A 17,714-nucleotide genomic window follows, 5' to 3' on the forward strand; every position below is an offset into this window, starting at 1 on the left:
GCAATGGTATTCCAGGGTGCCTCTTCCTCTCCTCTCGGTACCCACTCATACTCCGCAAGCACTAAGGGAGCTGGGTACCACATTGCCGTCCTTCATGTTTTAGAATGTCAGCAAGGTACCATGTGGGCGAATGCATCTCAGCCCACCCAGATCCTGCCTACCCCCACCCAAACGCTAATATCTGCACAATTACCCCTCCAGCCGGGATCACTCGGAGTGAGGGGGACATTACAATATGTTAGGGTGTGGAACACTACAATATGTTAGGGCGGGGAACGCTACAATATGTTAGGGTGTGGAACACTACAATATGTTGGGGGGGGAGACACTGCAATATGGTAGGGTGTGGAACACTACAATATGTTAGGATGGGGAACACTACAATATGTTAGGATGGGGAACACTACAATACATTAAGGTGGGTGGGGGACACTACAATATTAGGGTGGGGGAACTACAATATGTTAGGGCGGGGAACGCTACAATATGTTAGGGTGTGGAACACTACAATATGTTGGGGGGGGGAGACACTGCAATATGGTAGGGTGTGGAACACTACAATATGGTAGGGTGTGGAACACTACAATATGTTAGGATGGGGAACACTACAATACATTAAGGTGGGTGGGGGACACTACAATATTAGGGTGGGGGAACTACAATATGTTAGGGTGGGGGAATACTACAATATGTTAGGGTGGTGGAACGCTACAATATGTTAGGGTGGGTGGGATACTAAAATATATTGGGGGGGGGGGTGATCCTACAATATGTCGTCTCATTTACTCAGGGATTTGAAGCCTGTTGCTAAACTTTCAAGCCGACCCCCAGCTAACTCAAGCACAGAAGTGTGACGAGAGTTGAGAGTTTCCTATCAGGATTATGCCCCTGAATGTACTAGACACTGGAGTTACACTGTGCTCTCGTACAGACAAGCCATGTAGTTCCCTTGTCCTTTTGACCTGTTTAACTTTATTGGGTTAACGCCTGCGTAACGATGGTCGGGGAGGGGGGGTGATGTGGGGAGGGGGGGGGGGGGGAACAGGGGTGAGTCCAGTTCAGTGATGTGAAAACCTTGACCCGTAGCGGATCATGCCCCACGGGATTTTCCTTTCTACGCCAACAAGGCGGATAATGATGAATCCTCTCTGGAATAGATCCCGGGGAAGGCAGGTTTGACCCAGTGAGGATGATCCAAGTGCCAGATCCAAGTTTTGGGCCATCAATCCAGTGAGTATTTATTTCACAACAATATTTTGACGAGATGCATCAAGTGACGCGGTGGACAGCCGATGTTTGAGTGAGTACACCAGGATATTACTGGCAAGGGGCGGTTGCAAATGCCTCTAAGACGCAGCAGTGACGATCCGAGCTTGGAGGCATTGGCTATAAATTCATTGTTACACTGCCTCGCATCTTAGATCTCCTCTCTTACAGTGAGGGGGGCACACTTGCACAAAGAACTTTTCTTTGCTCTTTTGAAAATAAATATTTTGATGAGTTTTACCCGGGCAGGGTGATGCATTGAGAAGTTTTTTGGGAGATTTGGCAATTCAGTATTTTAGTTTCTGCATCTTTTTTTTGTTATTTGAGAAGCTGTGTGTGTTTTTTTAATTTTTGGTTTGTTTTGGGGAGTTTGTAAGGGATTGTTATTGACAACATGGTGCTGTTTGCTTTGCTGACTGTCTGCACTCTGTATCAGACTCTGTGGCTGTGTCTGGCAGCCGAGCAGCTTGCCCTAGCTCAGCCGCCAGCCAGCTCTCTGTCCGGGCCAGCCGCTGCCAGGCAGTCCGGCTGGAGGAGGAGGAGGAGCGGGCTAGTGCACAATGTGGATCGCATTTACTCCGGGGACGGCAAGGTGGGCTACATCGTGTACGCGGACGGCAAGAGGTTCCTGCTGGACTTGGAAAGGGACGAAGCTGTCACCTCCCCGCACCTGGGGGCCGCCCTGCCCTCCCCGCTAGCAGCGGGCGCCGGGCCGAGCGGCCGCTGCTACTACCGGGGCACGGTGGACTCGCAGCCGGAGTCCCTGGCTGTCTTCAACCTGTGCGGGGGTCTGCACGGCTTCTTCGCTGTTGGCCATTCCCGTTACACCATCAGCCCCTTGCTCAGCCCCCCTGCAGCCCGGGACCAGCAGCTCTTCGGGGGTGACAAGGTGCTGCACCTCTTCAGCCGGGAGCACTTCACCTTCCAGACCCTGGCCGAGCCCAGCCGCTGCGAGATCCGCTCGCCCGGAGCCCCGAGGAAGGGCGGAGAGGGCGGGCGGCGCGGCCGCTCCAAGCGCTCCGTGTCCCGGGCTCGCCATGTGGAGCTGCTGCTGGTGGCCGACCCCTCCATGTCCCGCCAGTATGGCCGCAACCTCCAGCACTACCTGATGACCCTGGCCTCCATCGCCTCCAGGCTCTTCGGCCACGCCAGCATCGAGAACCCGGTCCGCCTGGCCGTGGTCAACATCACGGTCATCACCGAACCAGAGCAGGGGCCCCAGGTCAGCAAGAACGCGGCGGCCACCCTGAAAGACTTCTGCAGGTGGCAACACCAACACAACCAGCTGGACGACAGCCATGCGGGCCACCACGATGCTGCCATCCTCTTCACCCGGGAGGTAAGACCCTCTGTACACCCTACACACACACGACAGGTCAAAACCCCCAAGTGTGGTTCTGCATCTGCACTTTATTCATCATCAATATGGTTTTAATGGGAAATAAAGATGCAATGGGTTTGGGGGGGGGGGGGGGAAGGACACCCAAAAAACTTGTTTCAAACCATCCCCATGAATTCTAGAATCAGGTCCTGATCTGTGGCCACCGTGACACCTGATGATGATGTGGGTGAATCTCAGCGCGCAGAGCAGGTGTCAAATTTTACTAACGTGTCCCAGTTGGATCTTCACTCACTGAGTGTCCCCTAACCAAAGCAGCGAGGCTGCCTGGGCTGCTGGCGATTGCCTCTGGCAGGGGTCCGTGTGAGCAGCATTAGCCTCCATATCTTATGTATTTTACATATTATATATATATATTTAAATTTCAAGGTATTGTTAATCCCCCAAAGGAATGAAATGGGTTTTGCTGAGAAAAAAAGGCATGTTGTCGAAGCTTTTCCTCTTGTACTCATCAGGAAAATCGCAAGAACACCGAGGTCGGGGGAAACAACAACTTTATACTGTATGAGAACAGAGTTCACAGTATAAAGTTGTTCTTTCCTCTCACATCGGGTGTTGTCCTGCTGAGTTCAAGATGAAAAGCTTTGACAATTTTTTTCAGCAATGCTTAAGGAATAAAATGATTTGAATTCTCTTGTAAAGTGCAGCTAAATTTTGTGAATTGCAGTTTTAAGTGTAAGTTTTTTTCAATTGTCCCTTATAATTGTTTCAGAGTGTGGTGCTAGCTGTTGTCAGCCTGACCTTGAACAGTAAGGAATGTCCAGGGTTTAGTTCACTACTGTATTTGGGGCTCCCTAAATACCCAGACCTGGATGGTTGTGTGGGGTGCATGCTTTTCTTGCTTTTGCAGAAGGAATGAAGGTGAAGTCAGTCCTCACTAATAATGCCCTCCCATCCAGTAAGATGTTTATAAACATACAACTCCATGGCTTGCAAGCTCGGAGCATGTGCTTCTGAAATTAAACAGGCACCACCTGAATGAAAAATTGTCCGGTCAATATATTTGTGCGTTTGCTCAGAAATATGTGATGTCAGTTGAGTGCATTGTGTTGGGATGAAATGACATTTATTTTCAACCCCTGCAAATTGGAAAAAAACTAGGTGGTATTTTTCCTGAAGAGGCATTGCCCCTTTAAATTATCCTTATGCTAATTCAAGGCCCTTTGCACCAGCCTCTGGATGCAGTTAGCAGTTGGGATTTTTTTTTCCTGGAAACTTCAGCAGCTGGGAGTTTGCAAGTTCAGTGTCTGGAGGAATTCTCAGGAACATAAAGCTCCCTCTTTATCCCAACTCCTTCACTAGCCATATGACCTTCGAAAGCTTATAAATGTAGTCTTAAATGCAGTTAAAGTCTTAACCATTGGACAAGAATGGGGGAAGGATAGTCCAACTCCCAACTATTTTGGCACGAGCTTTGGCCCAAAACTTCTGGCTCCTGTTATAGTCTGAACATCCCTCCCACATCCTCCCCTCTCCCTGCCCACCTCACCCCCTAACTCCTTATAAATGATAAATGGCATTGATATGAATTACAGTGACTTCAGGCAGATACAAAGTGCTTTTTAGCTTCTTCCCTGCTGCCATCAGACTTTTGAATAGACCTGCTTCGCATTAAGTTGATCTTTCTCTACACGCTAGCTATAACTGTAACACTACATTTCCTTTCCTTCTCTATGTACAGTATAGCGCGCAAGAAACAATACTTTTCACTGGATACTAATACATGTGACAATAATAAATCAAATCAAATAAATGCAGATACATCATTATGTTATCTGCTAACCAGACAGTTTTTAACCGGTATAGATGCCTTTAAGGTGGAATTGCGGTTCTGGGGCATTATATTGAAGGTGATCACATATTTTTCGTATTTTTTCACTCCTTGATTCTTGTGATTTGTGCTTTAATGATTGGCTTGTAAGACCATGGAAATTCAGTAGCATTCCAAGTTTTCAAACTTTGCATTCCTAAGGATGTATCCAGACTTCAGAATGAGCTGAACCAACAGCTGTTCAGCTGCACCTGTCCAGTTCTGGAAAAGCCTGACTTGAAAATTCTTAGACGAATGTTTTCCTCTTCTTGCCAATTTTCCCCATCCTCAAGCCATTAACTAGTTGTTGAGAAATGCTGTCATTGCTGATATTTTCCAGGAAGCAAATATTCAACTGTGAACTTCTACAATCCATATTGCAGGCTGACCAGCCACTGTGAGCACCTGACTTCACAGTGGCCCAGTAAATGTCCACTTTTCAGCATAAGTCACTGGACACCTATCTGAGGAAGGCAGCATCGCTAGGTTTTCTCTTTCGAGTTTGTGACATTGAGGGCAATTGCGACCCTGGATAAAAGCAGTTAACTCAGTATACACCAGAAATGAAATTTGGAACCTTTCTGACTTGTGCGTCTCAACAGCTAAGCCAACAAAAAGGTGCTTCTTCCATCCTAGTGGTCTCACTTGCATCCCTGTTAGTTTGGGGTATTAGTCCTCAGTTTATACTACCAGAACTGGAGAGGAATTGCAGTATTTGAGAGCAGTATTTTCAAATGTAAGTGCCTCATCTGATCAAATGATGAAGAAATTAAGACAAGAAAAAGGGATCGTTAGTTTTTTAAAAGGATCAAATCTATCAATATTTGAATATGCACATCGGGAGTCATTTCCAGGACTTCTTCGTGCACCTGGTCAAGGCTCATGAAATACCTTGTCAAGCACCTGCAGAGTCCAACTTTGCCCTCAGTCATCACCTTGCTTTTTTATGCTGTTTGCTGCTATGAATTTCACTGCCCCTTTGAGCTACAGCATATGTAGCCCTAAATGCTCCTTCCCTCCCTGGAACAATGCAATTGAAATTAAGATTCATCATGTGTCCTCACCAGCACTTGGAAATGATTGACATGGATCTTACCTGGGTGATATTAGAATCATAGAATCAAAGAATCATACAATGCAGAAGAGGCCCTTCGGCCCACTGAGTCCGCACTGACACATGAGAAACACCTGAACTCCCACCTAATCCATTTATCAGAACTTGGCCCAGAGCCTTGACTGTTATGATGTGCCAAGAGCTCATCCAAGTACTTTTTAAAGAATGTGAGGCAACCCACTTCTACCACCCTCCCAGGCAGCGCAATACAGAACGTCACCACCCTCTGGGTAAAAACGATTTTCCTCATATTCCCCCTAAACCTCCTGTCCCTCATCTTGAACCTATGTCCCTTCATGACTGACCCTTCAACTAAGGGGAATAGCTGCTCCTTATCCACTCTATCCATGTCTCTCATAATCTTGTGCACCTTGATCAGGTCACCGCTCAGTCTTCTCTGCTCCAACAAAAACAACCCAAGCCTACCCAACTTCTCTTCATAACTTAAATGTTCCATCCCAGGCAGCATCCTGGTGAATCTCCTCTGCATTCCGTCCAGTGTAATCACATCCTTCCTATAGTGTGGTGACCAGAACTGCACACAGTACTCGAGCTGTGGCCTCACCAAAGTTCTATACAACTCCAACAAAGGTGTTTGAGCCATAAAGGTGAAGACTATCCCAAGTTTGATTCTGCAGATCTTTTTGAAATTAACTCATCTCAGCTGGACAGCATTGCAATTGTCTTCAGTGCCTCTGAACTAGGAAATTGAAGAAACTGGAATTCTTGCTTCCCATCTCTATCTAATGATGCCCAGCCCTCAGCCCCACCCCCACCATTCAAAGGTCTGCCAGTGTGGACGCCAAGGGAAGACACCATTGAATTTGCCTGTTATAGCCTCCATAATTGAACAGCATACTGGCACTCTGTGTCAAGACTGCCAAGTGTATCAGGGTTTTTGGAGTGAGCTACTACAGAACTAATCCCAACAATGGAACCATCCATTCAAACCAGATAGGAATGAAGAGATAAAACTGAAAAAAAAAGCAAATAGGCATTTGAAGCCTGTATGCCAAGCCAGGTTGTGTTAGGGGGATCGGCAGAAATATGCAGACAGATTCACGCAACTGCTCTATCTTAAGCCTTTCAAAATATCACAGTGAATGACGCGTTGAGTGGAGCTATGGCAATTCGAATGTACAAGGCTAGTTTCAAATTTGACAGGTCAGTGAGTTTTGATCACAGAGAAACCACATAATAACCAAAAAAGGAGCAGAATCATAGAATCCCTACAGTACAGAAAGATGCCATTCAGCCCATCGAGTCTGCACCGACAACTATCCCATCTAGACCCTATCCCCACATACTTACCACACCAATCCCTCTAACCTCCACATCCCAGGACACTAAAGGGCAATTCAGCATGGCCAATGCACCTAACCCACATATCTTTGGACTGTGGGAGGAAACCGGAGCACCCGGAGGAAACCCACGCAGACACAGTGACCCAAGCCAGGAATCGAACCCAGCTCCCTGGAGCTGTGAGGCAGCAGTGCTAACCACTTTGTCACCGTGTCATCTGTTGTCCAAGCTAACAGGGGATTGTTCATCTTTTAAAACCAGCTGCCATCCCTGCAGATGCCATCAGTGCCAGATAGCACCAGTTATACTGAGTTATACTGAGTGGAGTGCTTCTGTTTTTTTTCGGCAGATTGTATAATGCAGTGACCTCTTGTCCAATGATTAAAAGGTCATTGGGTTGTGCTTTCAAAGAATGGTCACCAGACCTTTCAGGGCTCATTAGTCATGTCCACCACAGAGTCAGGTGCCATGTATATCAAACCAATTCTTCTTATTCTATAAGAGCATTAAGAAGAAGAAACTTGGCCCAAGGGGTGAACAATAGCAACACGCTCACTCTCTTCCCATCATCCCTCTGATGGTTAGAGTATGTTGAAGAATAGCTGTATAGCTACCAGACATGCCCCAGTAATTTGCTCAAATTGCGAACCAAGACAGTGAATGTCAACAGGCTTTTGACACACTTCTTGTCTCTCTACATTTCCACCTAGGCACTGGTCTGCACAATGAACTTGAGCTCTACTGTCTTTAGAAAATAGGGCTGGTATTGATCAGCAGATCTTAAAGTTGCAATTCATCTTCTTCAAATTCCAGTGAACACAATGACTGTAATTTCAAACATTGATTATGACTGCAGCTAAATTTGATTCGCACAGTGGTTAACACTGCTGCCTCACAGCGCCAGGGACCCGGGTTCAATTCCAGCCTCGGGTGACTGTGTAGAGTTTGCACATTCTCCCCGTGTCTGCATGGGTTTCCTCTGGGTGCTCCGGTTTCCTCCCACAGTTCAAAGATGTGCGAATTAGGTGGGTTGCCCATGTTAAATTGCCCATTAGTGTCAGGGGGACTAGCTAGGGTAAATGCATGGGGTTATGGGGATAGGGCCTGGGTGGGATTGTGGTCGGTGCACTCCAATGGGCCGAATGGCCTCCTTCTGCACTGTAGGATTCTATGATTCGACAGTGCAAAGTAAATTTGGTTATCTTCATAATTTCACAGATTAGGAAGACATGCTTTCATTATCAGTAATGCTCCACAAAGATCATTTCTTTCAAAACCATGGTAGGTTAGAAACAGAGACTCAAAGGATCAAGTACAGAAACTGTCTAAAAGTGGAAGCACGATCTGTCACTTAGATGCCTCTCCCAAATGATCCAACCTTGCCAAATAATGCGAGTATGTATGAGAAACAGTTACTTCTCCGATTGGGAATATAGTCCCAGTGACATGAATTGGATGGGGTGATATATACATGAAGAAAATGCTTCCTGAATGCTTAATGGATAAATGCATTAATCCCTCCAGAGCAGGAAGATCTCAAGTTTGATTCCTGATCAGTAGTTATGCCCCAGGCAAGTTAGTAAGGGCTTGTGTTCCTTTGCCAGGAGGAGAAAAATATCCACCAGGGTTCCTACTTCTGATTACTGTCCTTTGCCACTGCTAGAAAGCAGGTAGGGAAGGATATTGGGTGGTGACATAGTGGGGCATGTTGTGACACCTTCCAAGGTAAAACAGCCTAGCAATTGCTGTCCAAGCTTATATATAATCACCTGGGAGACGATTAGCACCAAAGAATTGCACTCCAGAAAAAGTCAATTGATGTTACTCTTGCCTCTGAGTCGCAAGGTTCCAGGATCAAGTCCCACCAGGGCTTGAGCATGAAAATCAAGGCTGACACTCCAATGCAGTACTGAGGGAGTGCTGCACTGTCGGAAGTGCTATCTTTGGTTGAGATATTAAACTGAGGCGCCAGTTGGGTGGATGTAAAAGATCCCATGGCAGTACTCCAAAGAAGAACAGGGGAGTTATCCCTGGGGACCTGGTTGACGTTTCATCCTCAATCACATTGCTAAAACTATTTATCTGGGTGTTATCGCGTTGCTGTTTGTGGGAGCTTGCAGGGTGCACGTTTAAAAAAGTACTTCATTGACTGTAAAGGACTTCATTGGTTTTTAGACATCTGGGATCCTGAAAAACATGATAAAGATGCAGGTCATTCTTTTATAAAATCTGTTTTTAGCAGATCAACCTTAGGCCGAACCTGTTTTCAGATCTTGGTTGAAAGACTTCCAGATTCCAGGGTTATGCCATGGCCCTAACTGTTGGCAATACTATAACCCACATTCAAATAATTTTACATGATTATTTTTGTACTTACATCAGGCGCAATTACCTTGTGGCACATTTCTCTGTTTACAAGCTCAACAAAGTATCTTGTGTGGCCTTTCATCAGAAGATAATACGCCTTTCATTGAAGCAGTCTGTCCATGTCATTTGTTTTTACATTACAAGGAAAAATAGCTCTTAATTACACGGCTGCCTTCCCACCATGTGATCTTTTATTTTTGGAGCATTTAAGAAAATTAATTTGAAATTCTTGAGTTTAATAGTAACTCCCTTTTGGAGAAAGGGGGTGGGGTTAGAAAGGCTGGGCCAGAAAATGAGGCAAAAGCAGGTAAAACCAATCAGTGTGGGGTGGGGGTGGGAGGAGTGCTGATGGAGAGTAGTCAGAGCTTTGTGTTTATCAATAACCATACTATGAATAGATGAACTTATTTAGGGAAAACTCACTGCTGACAAAGTAAGTATCAAATCCCACACCGGAACAAAATTGTGACTAATACTGTACACGGGTTTTTGGGCTCTGGTATTGGGTAAATAATGAACAGTAAGGCTGTCTGTTGCTTTACGCTTGGATATGTACATGTTGCTCTGAACTTTCAGAGACTTTTGTTTATTTTCCAAAAGATTTTGTCAGTCAAAAAAGAAATCACTCCCAGCTGTGTTGCCCAGTGCCTTTAAGTGGAGGCAGCAATAAACAGAGCACTGACCAGAAGAGACACCTGATTCTGGAATCTTTGAACTAATGCCAGGAACCTGTGTGAAAACACCAGTCATTGCCTCTTTCCCCTAACATGTTTTCTTTATAATTATTATTTTTTTCTCCCTCTGCAGTGTTGTTTTTCTCTCTCCCTCTCCCTTTTCGGAGAGCCACTAATGGTTGGTTAGCACAGACTGTGGGTCCTGTCCCCCTTGGCTGCCAGCCAGCACTGCCCACAGAGGGAGAGAAGCCCCAACTCATTAAATCCGCAGAGCACACATTCTCTCTAAGGGTGAAACTGTTTATTTATCAGCAACCAGATCCTTGGCAAATCAGAGCCATCCATCTAATCAATGCTTCATGGTTTTATGCTGATGGTGACCTGCACTATAGCCTTGGTATCTTTTCCTTTATGTACCAACTTAAAGCAAACCCATTAATAAATATTGTATATATATTATAAAATGGTAAGAGAAATGCATATAGAACATACTCTCCTATCTAACCTGTATATAAAATACATACACATAAAGCCACAGGCTTGAGCATGTTGCAAAATGACATGCAAGGGAGCAAAATATTGATTTTAAGTGGATTTACACCTCCGTTAAAATAGCAAGCAGAGGAATTTCATAAGAGGCATAATCTTTCGTACACAAATGTTCAGAGCAGTTAGCAGGCAATTCTGTGGTGTGGTACATGCAGAGAAAACACCTTGGGTAAACACAAGCGCTCAGCCTGTGGTTTGGTCCTTGGCTGGATGATCATGTAATGTGTGCTTGTGACTTGCCTAGATGCTCGTGCTCCCGGGAAAAGCTGCTCCCCACTAGGAATACTGAATCGCAGTGACCCGCAGTTTAATTTGGAGCCGATGATTTGTGGTTTATTTAGCTCTCCTAAATGGCTTAAGTTTCTCACTGCTGTGTTATCTGAAGGTAGGGATGTGTTGCAGTCTTGAAGTGTACTGTGGATCCTCAGAAGTTAGCCATTAAACGTGGAACAGTGTTCTGTGCTTCCAGGCAGATAGGGAGAGATCATGCCACAAATCGCCAGCCAGATCATATTTGGTTAGCACTATTATCGTTAATCCTTTGATTTACTTATCACACACTGAGGGTGCTGAGTCTTGCTGGGCACAGTTCAGTGCGCTCTTAAAGATTTCATCAAGTGGTCATTCTTCATTATATAATTGGTATCAGGCTCTTCAATTCAGACTGTATGGGCATCATGGCTAAAACTGATCAATCCTCATTCTATGCACATACATGATCACAGCCGGATAATCAGGTGATTTCACATGAACCAACCAAAATGAAAGAAAGGATGATGGTGTAAAATTAATGCAGATGTAAATAAATGTGAATTCAAACTTACCAATTTTAAAAGGAACCTGTGATCGTTATTTTACTAAAACACAAAAATGTATCGCAAGAGATTTTAAAAATTACAATTCTAGCCATGCTTTTTGAAAATACAAACAATCTTAAAGATGTAATAAGAAAGGAAGGTGATTATTTCATAGCGTTTTTCCTCACCTTGAATATGAAGTTTACAACAATTACATTTACCTGGATTCATCTATTTCAACGAAAGCCGCAAGGAGTACCAGAGTAGCAGACTGACACGGAGAACGTGCAGACTCCGCACAGTGACCCAAGCCCAGGAATCGAACCCGGGTCCTTGATGCTGTGAAGCAGCAGTGCTAACCACTGTGCCACCATGCTGCCCCATCAGTTTAACCCATGAGTTGGATTCTGATTGACCTGCTGTATAATTCTAGAATGCTCAATTTATAATTTGATCTTGTAATATATAAGTGCTTGTTTTACAAATGGCTAGTTTGAAATTAAAGTATGTTTTATTTCTTTACTTGCAGAATTTGTGTGGACATCATTCCTGTGATACTTTGGGAATGGCGGATGTGGGAACCATCTGCTCCCCCGAGCGCAGCTGTGCAATCATTGAAGATGACGGCCTCCATGCTGCATTTACAGTGGCTCATGAAATCGGTATGTACGTTTCCACAAATAAAATCTGTACACATCCCAACTTAAGCAACCCATGTATTAGAGTGCCACAAAAAGTTCAAAGGAACAATCTGTCTGTCTCTTTTAGCTGATATATCAGGGATTATCAATTTATTGTCACATATATCAAGTTTAAGAGATAACTAGAAAGATTGGCCCGATATGTAGAAATCTGATGCATTAGAGCCCAGCCTTGGTCGCTTTGGCCAGGTGTGTTAAGCAGTAGCCTGATGGTTTCCCATGGGGAGTTAGAGAAGAGTCATAGGCCGGAACTTTACTGCCCTGCCTGCCACAGGAATCGGAGCGGGCGAGGAGCGGAGTATGGAAAGGTCCGTTGACCTGGGGTAGGATTTTACAGTTTTGGGATGAGCGAGGCCATAAAATCCCGCCCTTAGAATCAGAGTATTTCATAGTACAAAACAAGACCGTTCATCCCAGCGCAAATGTACCAGTTCTCTGAAAGAGCGATCCACTTCGTCTCATTCCCCTGCCCTCTCACCAAACCCTGTTAATTTTTCTTTTTACAGTATTTGAATACTCTCAGTTGTTAAAAGCTGAGGTGGGTTATGTGTGCACCACTGCATTAGACAGGCTATTCAACATCCTGACAAACCTCTGCATAGAAAACCATCTTCCAATCCCTCTCTTTATATTTTTGACGATCCAAAACACATGATGATGATAACACATCAACTAGTGGCATTGGATTTCTCCAATTTCATCAATACCTGCCATAATTCTGAACCTTCTTGGTTAAAATGAATAGATCTCATGTTTCTCTCATTCCCCAACATAACTAAAGCCTCCAAAATGTCACCTTAATGAGTCTCTTCAGCATCTTCTTCATGCTCTGATCAAAAGCGAGTCTCACTCTACGGCCACTCCTACAAATTTGTATCCGATTCCAGAAAATGGGATTGGGTAAGATCTGTCACAGCGTGATACTTATCCAGTTTCTCAGACTGGCAGAGGTGTCGGAAAATCCGGGAAAAAGACCAAGGCCCATGATGGCTATAGATGAGATAAATAAAGAAGCAGTGGTTAGGTGATGCTTAATTTGGATTTTGGAATGGGATTGTTTATCAAGAAGGCCTGCGCCAATCAAAATAGTGAAATGATTTTCAAGACATCAGATCTGGGAATACTTATGTTTGACTATAACTACTTCTTGTTGATTGAAGGACATCTCCTGGGACTGTCCCATGATGATTCCAAGTTCTGTGAAGACTCATATGGCTTGACTGAAGATAAACGGCTAATGTCTTCAATTTTGACCAGCATTGACTCTTCCAAACCATGGTCCAAGTGCACTTCAGCTACAGTAACCGAGTTCTTTGATGACGGCCATGGTAGGTACCCTCACAAATACTAATAACAGTCCATTGTCTATGCTACTCCTTTTATACCATATTAATGAGTGGCCCCTGTGTTTCAATAATAGTCATGTGTCAAACTCATCACAGCCCGTGCTGACAGAGTGCAGTCTCACTCCTATTGCATTTGTTTGTGCCCAAGATAACCAGCCCCACAATAACTCAGTAAGTCATGGTAGCTCAGCTGGATCAGCAGCAGAAGACTGTAGGCTCCTGTCCCACCAACAGCAACGTCAGTACTGAGACTTGAGAATTAAACCTATAGTAGTGTGCTGAGTGAGTGCTGCAGTGTTGGACGTGCTATCTCCCAGATTGGGCATTAAGCCAAGGTCCAGCCTGCTTTCTCAGGTGGGTGTAAAACACACAATAGCATTATTTTGTGGGAGAGTTATCCCTAATGTCCCAGTCAACATTTATCCCTCAATCTAACATCACTAAACCTGGTTTTCCCGTCATTGTCACATTGCTGTTTGTCGGAGCTGACTGTATGCAAATTAGCTGCCTTTTTTTCTTCTATGTTGCAAGAGTGACTACATACATCAGCACCCTAATGTGGAGAGAAAGTCTGGAGGGAGAATCCAAAAATAGTATTCAGTAAAATTAATGAAATTTGTGGTTTAAACAGAATTAAAAATACTTCAATACTTTAAGACAGAGATGAGGAGGAATTTCTTCTTTCAGAGGGGAGTGAATCAGTAGAATTCTTGACCACAGGGGGCTGTAGAGGCTGGTCGTTCAGTATGTTCAAGACTGAGATAAACAGATTTTTAATCAGTAAGGGAATCAAGGGTTATAGGGATAAGGCGGGAAAGTGGAGTTGAGGATTTATCATATCAGATCAGCTATGATCTCATTGAATGGCAGAGCAGACTTGGTGGGCCGAATCTGCTCCTATGTCTTATGGTCTCAATGGCTGTAAATCACTTTGGGATGGAAAGGCCTTTTAACTACAAGGTTTTATTTCTCTGACTGAGCTATCCAACCCAAGAATATTCCAGATTTGTTCTCTGGTCAGTGTTGTGTTGCTGGTCTCAACTGAAGCCCCATGCCCCTGGACTATTGAGGGATGGAAATTGATAAAGATTCCAATTTCTGATCACTCTCCGGTGACAGCCCTGCTGGAAAATCTTTGTGGGCTTGATAAGAATAGGATCAGACTCAGCTGTGATGTATCCCCCAATGAAGAAGATTGGCAGAATTTATTTTGTCGGTTCACACATGGTGAGTAAATGTGTCAAACCATACCCCAGCAAACATGAGCACCTTTGGAAGAGGGCCAAAAGACTGCAAGGAGAATCCAAAGAAGGCATAAAGTAAAATTAGTGCAAATTGTGGTCTAAACAGAATTAGAAGGAACTGCCTCAATCATAGCTCGTTTGTTTACTTGTTGCAAAGATCAAAGTAGAAAATATGTACAAACAGACTTCCGTTCATAAAGAGGCTCATTACATCTCTCAGGCTGGAGGATAACCCAAGGTTGAAACAGATCACCCTATGCAAAGTAGAAGGATTACGCCTAAGCCATGCTTCTGCTTTGAAAATGGCTGATGTGCAAAGGATAAGAAGATACCTTTTTTATTCATTTATGGGTGCCACTGGCCGGGCCAGCATTTATTGCCCATTCCTATCTGCCCTCCATCTAAGAGGGTATTTGAGAGTCAACTACATTGCTGTGCATCTGGAGTCACATGTAGGCCAGAGCAGGTAAGGATGGCAGATTTCCTTCCCTATAGGGGACATTAGCGAGCAAGATGGTTTTTTATGACAGTCAACAATGGTTTCATGGTCATCATTAGGCTTCAAATCCAGATTTTTTATTTAAATTGAAATTTTACCTCCTGAACCTGGGTCCCCTACTTTCAAGCGTAGGTCTCCATTGCTTTATAAGGACATTGCTGATTAGTGCATTTTATACGAGAGTCATTGATTCTACTTTTTGAAATTAATAAGTCAGGTCCTTTTCTAAAGATTGATGAGACACTGCCAAGTTAGTGGCTGGATAGTATTTGCTTTGCCTATTTCCTATTGTCTTTTTAACCATTAAAAGAAATGTGAGTTCGCACAGAGCTTCCTTGTGTGTGTGCGTGCGTGTGTGTGTGTGTGTGTGTGTGTCTTTATGTGTATGAGCGTGTATGTCTTTGTATGTATGAGTGTGTGTGTGTCTGCATCTGTGTGTGTGTGTGTATGATTGTGTGTGTTTGTGTGAGTGTGTGTGTATGTATGTATGAGTGTTGTGTGTATGGGTGTGTGTGTGAGTGCGTGTGTGTGAGTGAGTGTGTGTGTGTATGGGTGTGTTTGTGTGTGAGTGAGTGTGTGTATGAGTGAGTGTGTGAGTGCGTGTGGTTCAGTTGCATTGAGGCTAATTGGAACAACCCCTCTGTCTGAGATCAGATAGCAAAACAAGATGGAATCTGGACCTTTACTGGTCTGTGTGGTTCAGTGTCGCTCTTACTAATGGGAAAACTAATTTACATTGAACTTTATAGTTCTTCTCCAGGAGATGTTTGGAAACATGAATATTTAAAGGATTGTTCTCCTTTCTAGGGGATTGTCTCCTTGATCCTCCACAAAAGCCCCTGCGAGTACCTGAGGAACTGCCAGGGCAGAGCTACGATGCCGTCCGTCAGTGCAAGTTGGCTTTCGGGCCAGAGTACACGGTCTGCCCGGGAATGGATGTGTGCTCCCGCCTGTGGTGCGCTGTCATCCGTCAGGGCCAGATGGTGTGCATGACCAAGAAGCTGCCTGCTGTGGAAGGAACACCATGTGGCAAAGGGAGGATCTGTCTCCACGGCAAATGTGTGGACAAAACCAAACGGAGGTATTATTCGGTGAGTAGGTGATCTAGGAATAACACCACTGATCAGAATGCATGGAACCTCATTTCTCACACCTAGGTGCGGGATCTCACTCCTGATCTGCTTGTATGTGCGTGTGTTTTGTATGTGCGCGCTGATCTGTAGAGAAGATGTGACCAGATGCGTGTGCGGTGAAGTATTTCGTGCTTGAGTAGATTGTTGGCAATTGCTGTCTGGGCTCCAACATGAAAAATGAATGAATGTGGTGTTGGCCATACATAAAGACAAGAGAAAATGAGAAGCAACATGAAGGGATTGGGGTGGAGGGAAAGTCACATCAACCTCAAGCTAACTGTTATGCTGTATTTGTTTTTAATTTCTGTTGTGGAATGCTATGCTGCCCTGGGATCTGAGGGATTGAAAGCAACAAAGCTGAGGCAGCAATTGGTCAAGCAGCCAATGTCATTCTGTTACAGTCTAGAACCAAGAATGCTGCCTCATTCCAATGGAAATAAAACCAGCAAACAAGAGAACAACGGCCTGTTTCATTCCAATGCCGTAACGCAAAAACTATTTTCCCACAGATCCCTTTTGATGTTGGCTGCCGACTGGTTTCCTCCAGTTCTCGAGGATTAAAAAAATGTCATCTGTGTATTTTCATAAAAAGGAAGTGTGGCAAATCCTCAGGCCTCAATGCTCAGGATGCTACACTCTGACCAGGTTCAGTTTCTCGTGGCCCTAGAATTATACGGTGGTTTACTTGCAATATGCAAATAGATGGAGCACTTCCTATTCCATCTCGGCGAGCAGAGTTTCACACAAATGTTCAAGTGTTCATGGCCAATGACATAATCTCAAGGCCTCCAAGACCAATTGGATGGATTTCTGCAATTCAAGTCGGTGCATTTTGAAAGTGTTGACACTTTAGATTAATCGCTTCCTTTGGTTCAGTGGATACATTGAAGTGGGAAAGGGAGAGAAGCCTCAAACCAGGCTTCCTGCCCCTAATCACATCTACTTCAACAAAAACAGAAAATTCTGGAAAATCTCAGCAGGTCTGACAGCCTCTGTGGAGAGAGAAATTAGAGTCAACGTTTCAAGTCTGGGTGGCCACTCGAAATGTTGGCTCTGTTCTCTCTCCACAGCGGCTGTCAGACCTGCTGAGATTTTCCAGCATGTTCTGTTCTTGTTTCAGACTCCAGCACCCACGGTAATTTGCTTTTGCCATCTACTTAATCCTGTTGAAAACAAAGTGGGCTCAACAGAGATATCCACCCCTCGAAAATAGCCTGCCAACACTTACATATGCATCAAAATGTCCACATGGGTGAGGTCTTGGGAGCAATGTTGGCACCTATACTGCAGGAGACTAATATTCAAAATTGAACAAGATGATCCAACAGGAGGTTTATACACACAGCAAACCAGCAATGAATTTGTTCACCTGATGGCCAAAAGAGAGGCAGAGTAGAGTTACTCGATGTGGACACAAATTAGAAAGCATGCCTCCGGATAGAGGTGAACCACACATTGCAGTATCGCTCATTAAGTGATCATTCTGGCTGTTGGTAACGCCAACCTGGTCGAG

At 44.5% G+C, this 17,714-nt stretch overlaps 1 protein-coding gene across 1 annotated transcript in view; it reads left to right on the forward strand.

The window, feature by feature from the left end:
• Positions 1 to 1,452: 1,452 nt before the first annotated feature.
• The window catches only part of adamts5 (ADAM metallopeptidase with thrombospondin type 1 motif, 5 (aggrecanase-2)), a 35,997-nt gene continuing 19,735 nt past the window's right edge, over positions 1,453 to 17,714 (forward strand). Inside the window, exons 1-4 of the mRNA XM_078233020.1 lie at positions 1,453 to 2,605; positions 11,808 to 11,940; positions 13,140 to 13,307; positions 15,876 to 16,159. Coding sequence (XP_078089146.1) covers positions 1,661 to 2,605; positions 11,808 to 11,940; positions 13,140 to 13,307; positions 15,876 to 16,159 — 1,530 coding nt within the window. The 5' untranslated portion in view covers positions 1,453 to 1,660. The remainder of the gene's footprint in view (positions 2,606 to 11,807; positions 11,941 to 13,139; positions 13,308 to 15,875; positions 16,160 to 17,714) is intronic.

Source organism: Mustelus asterias, chromosome 17, assembly GCF_964213995.1.
Source record: "Mustelus asterias chromosome 17, sMusAst1.hap1.1, whole genome shotgun sequence".
Classification (NCBI taxonomy): Eukaryota; Metazoa; Chordata; class Chondrichthyes; order Carcharhiniformes; family Triakidae; genus Mustelus; species Mustelus asterias.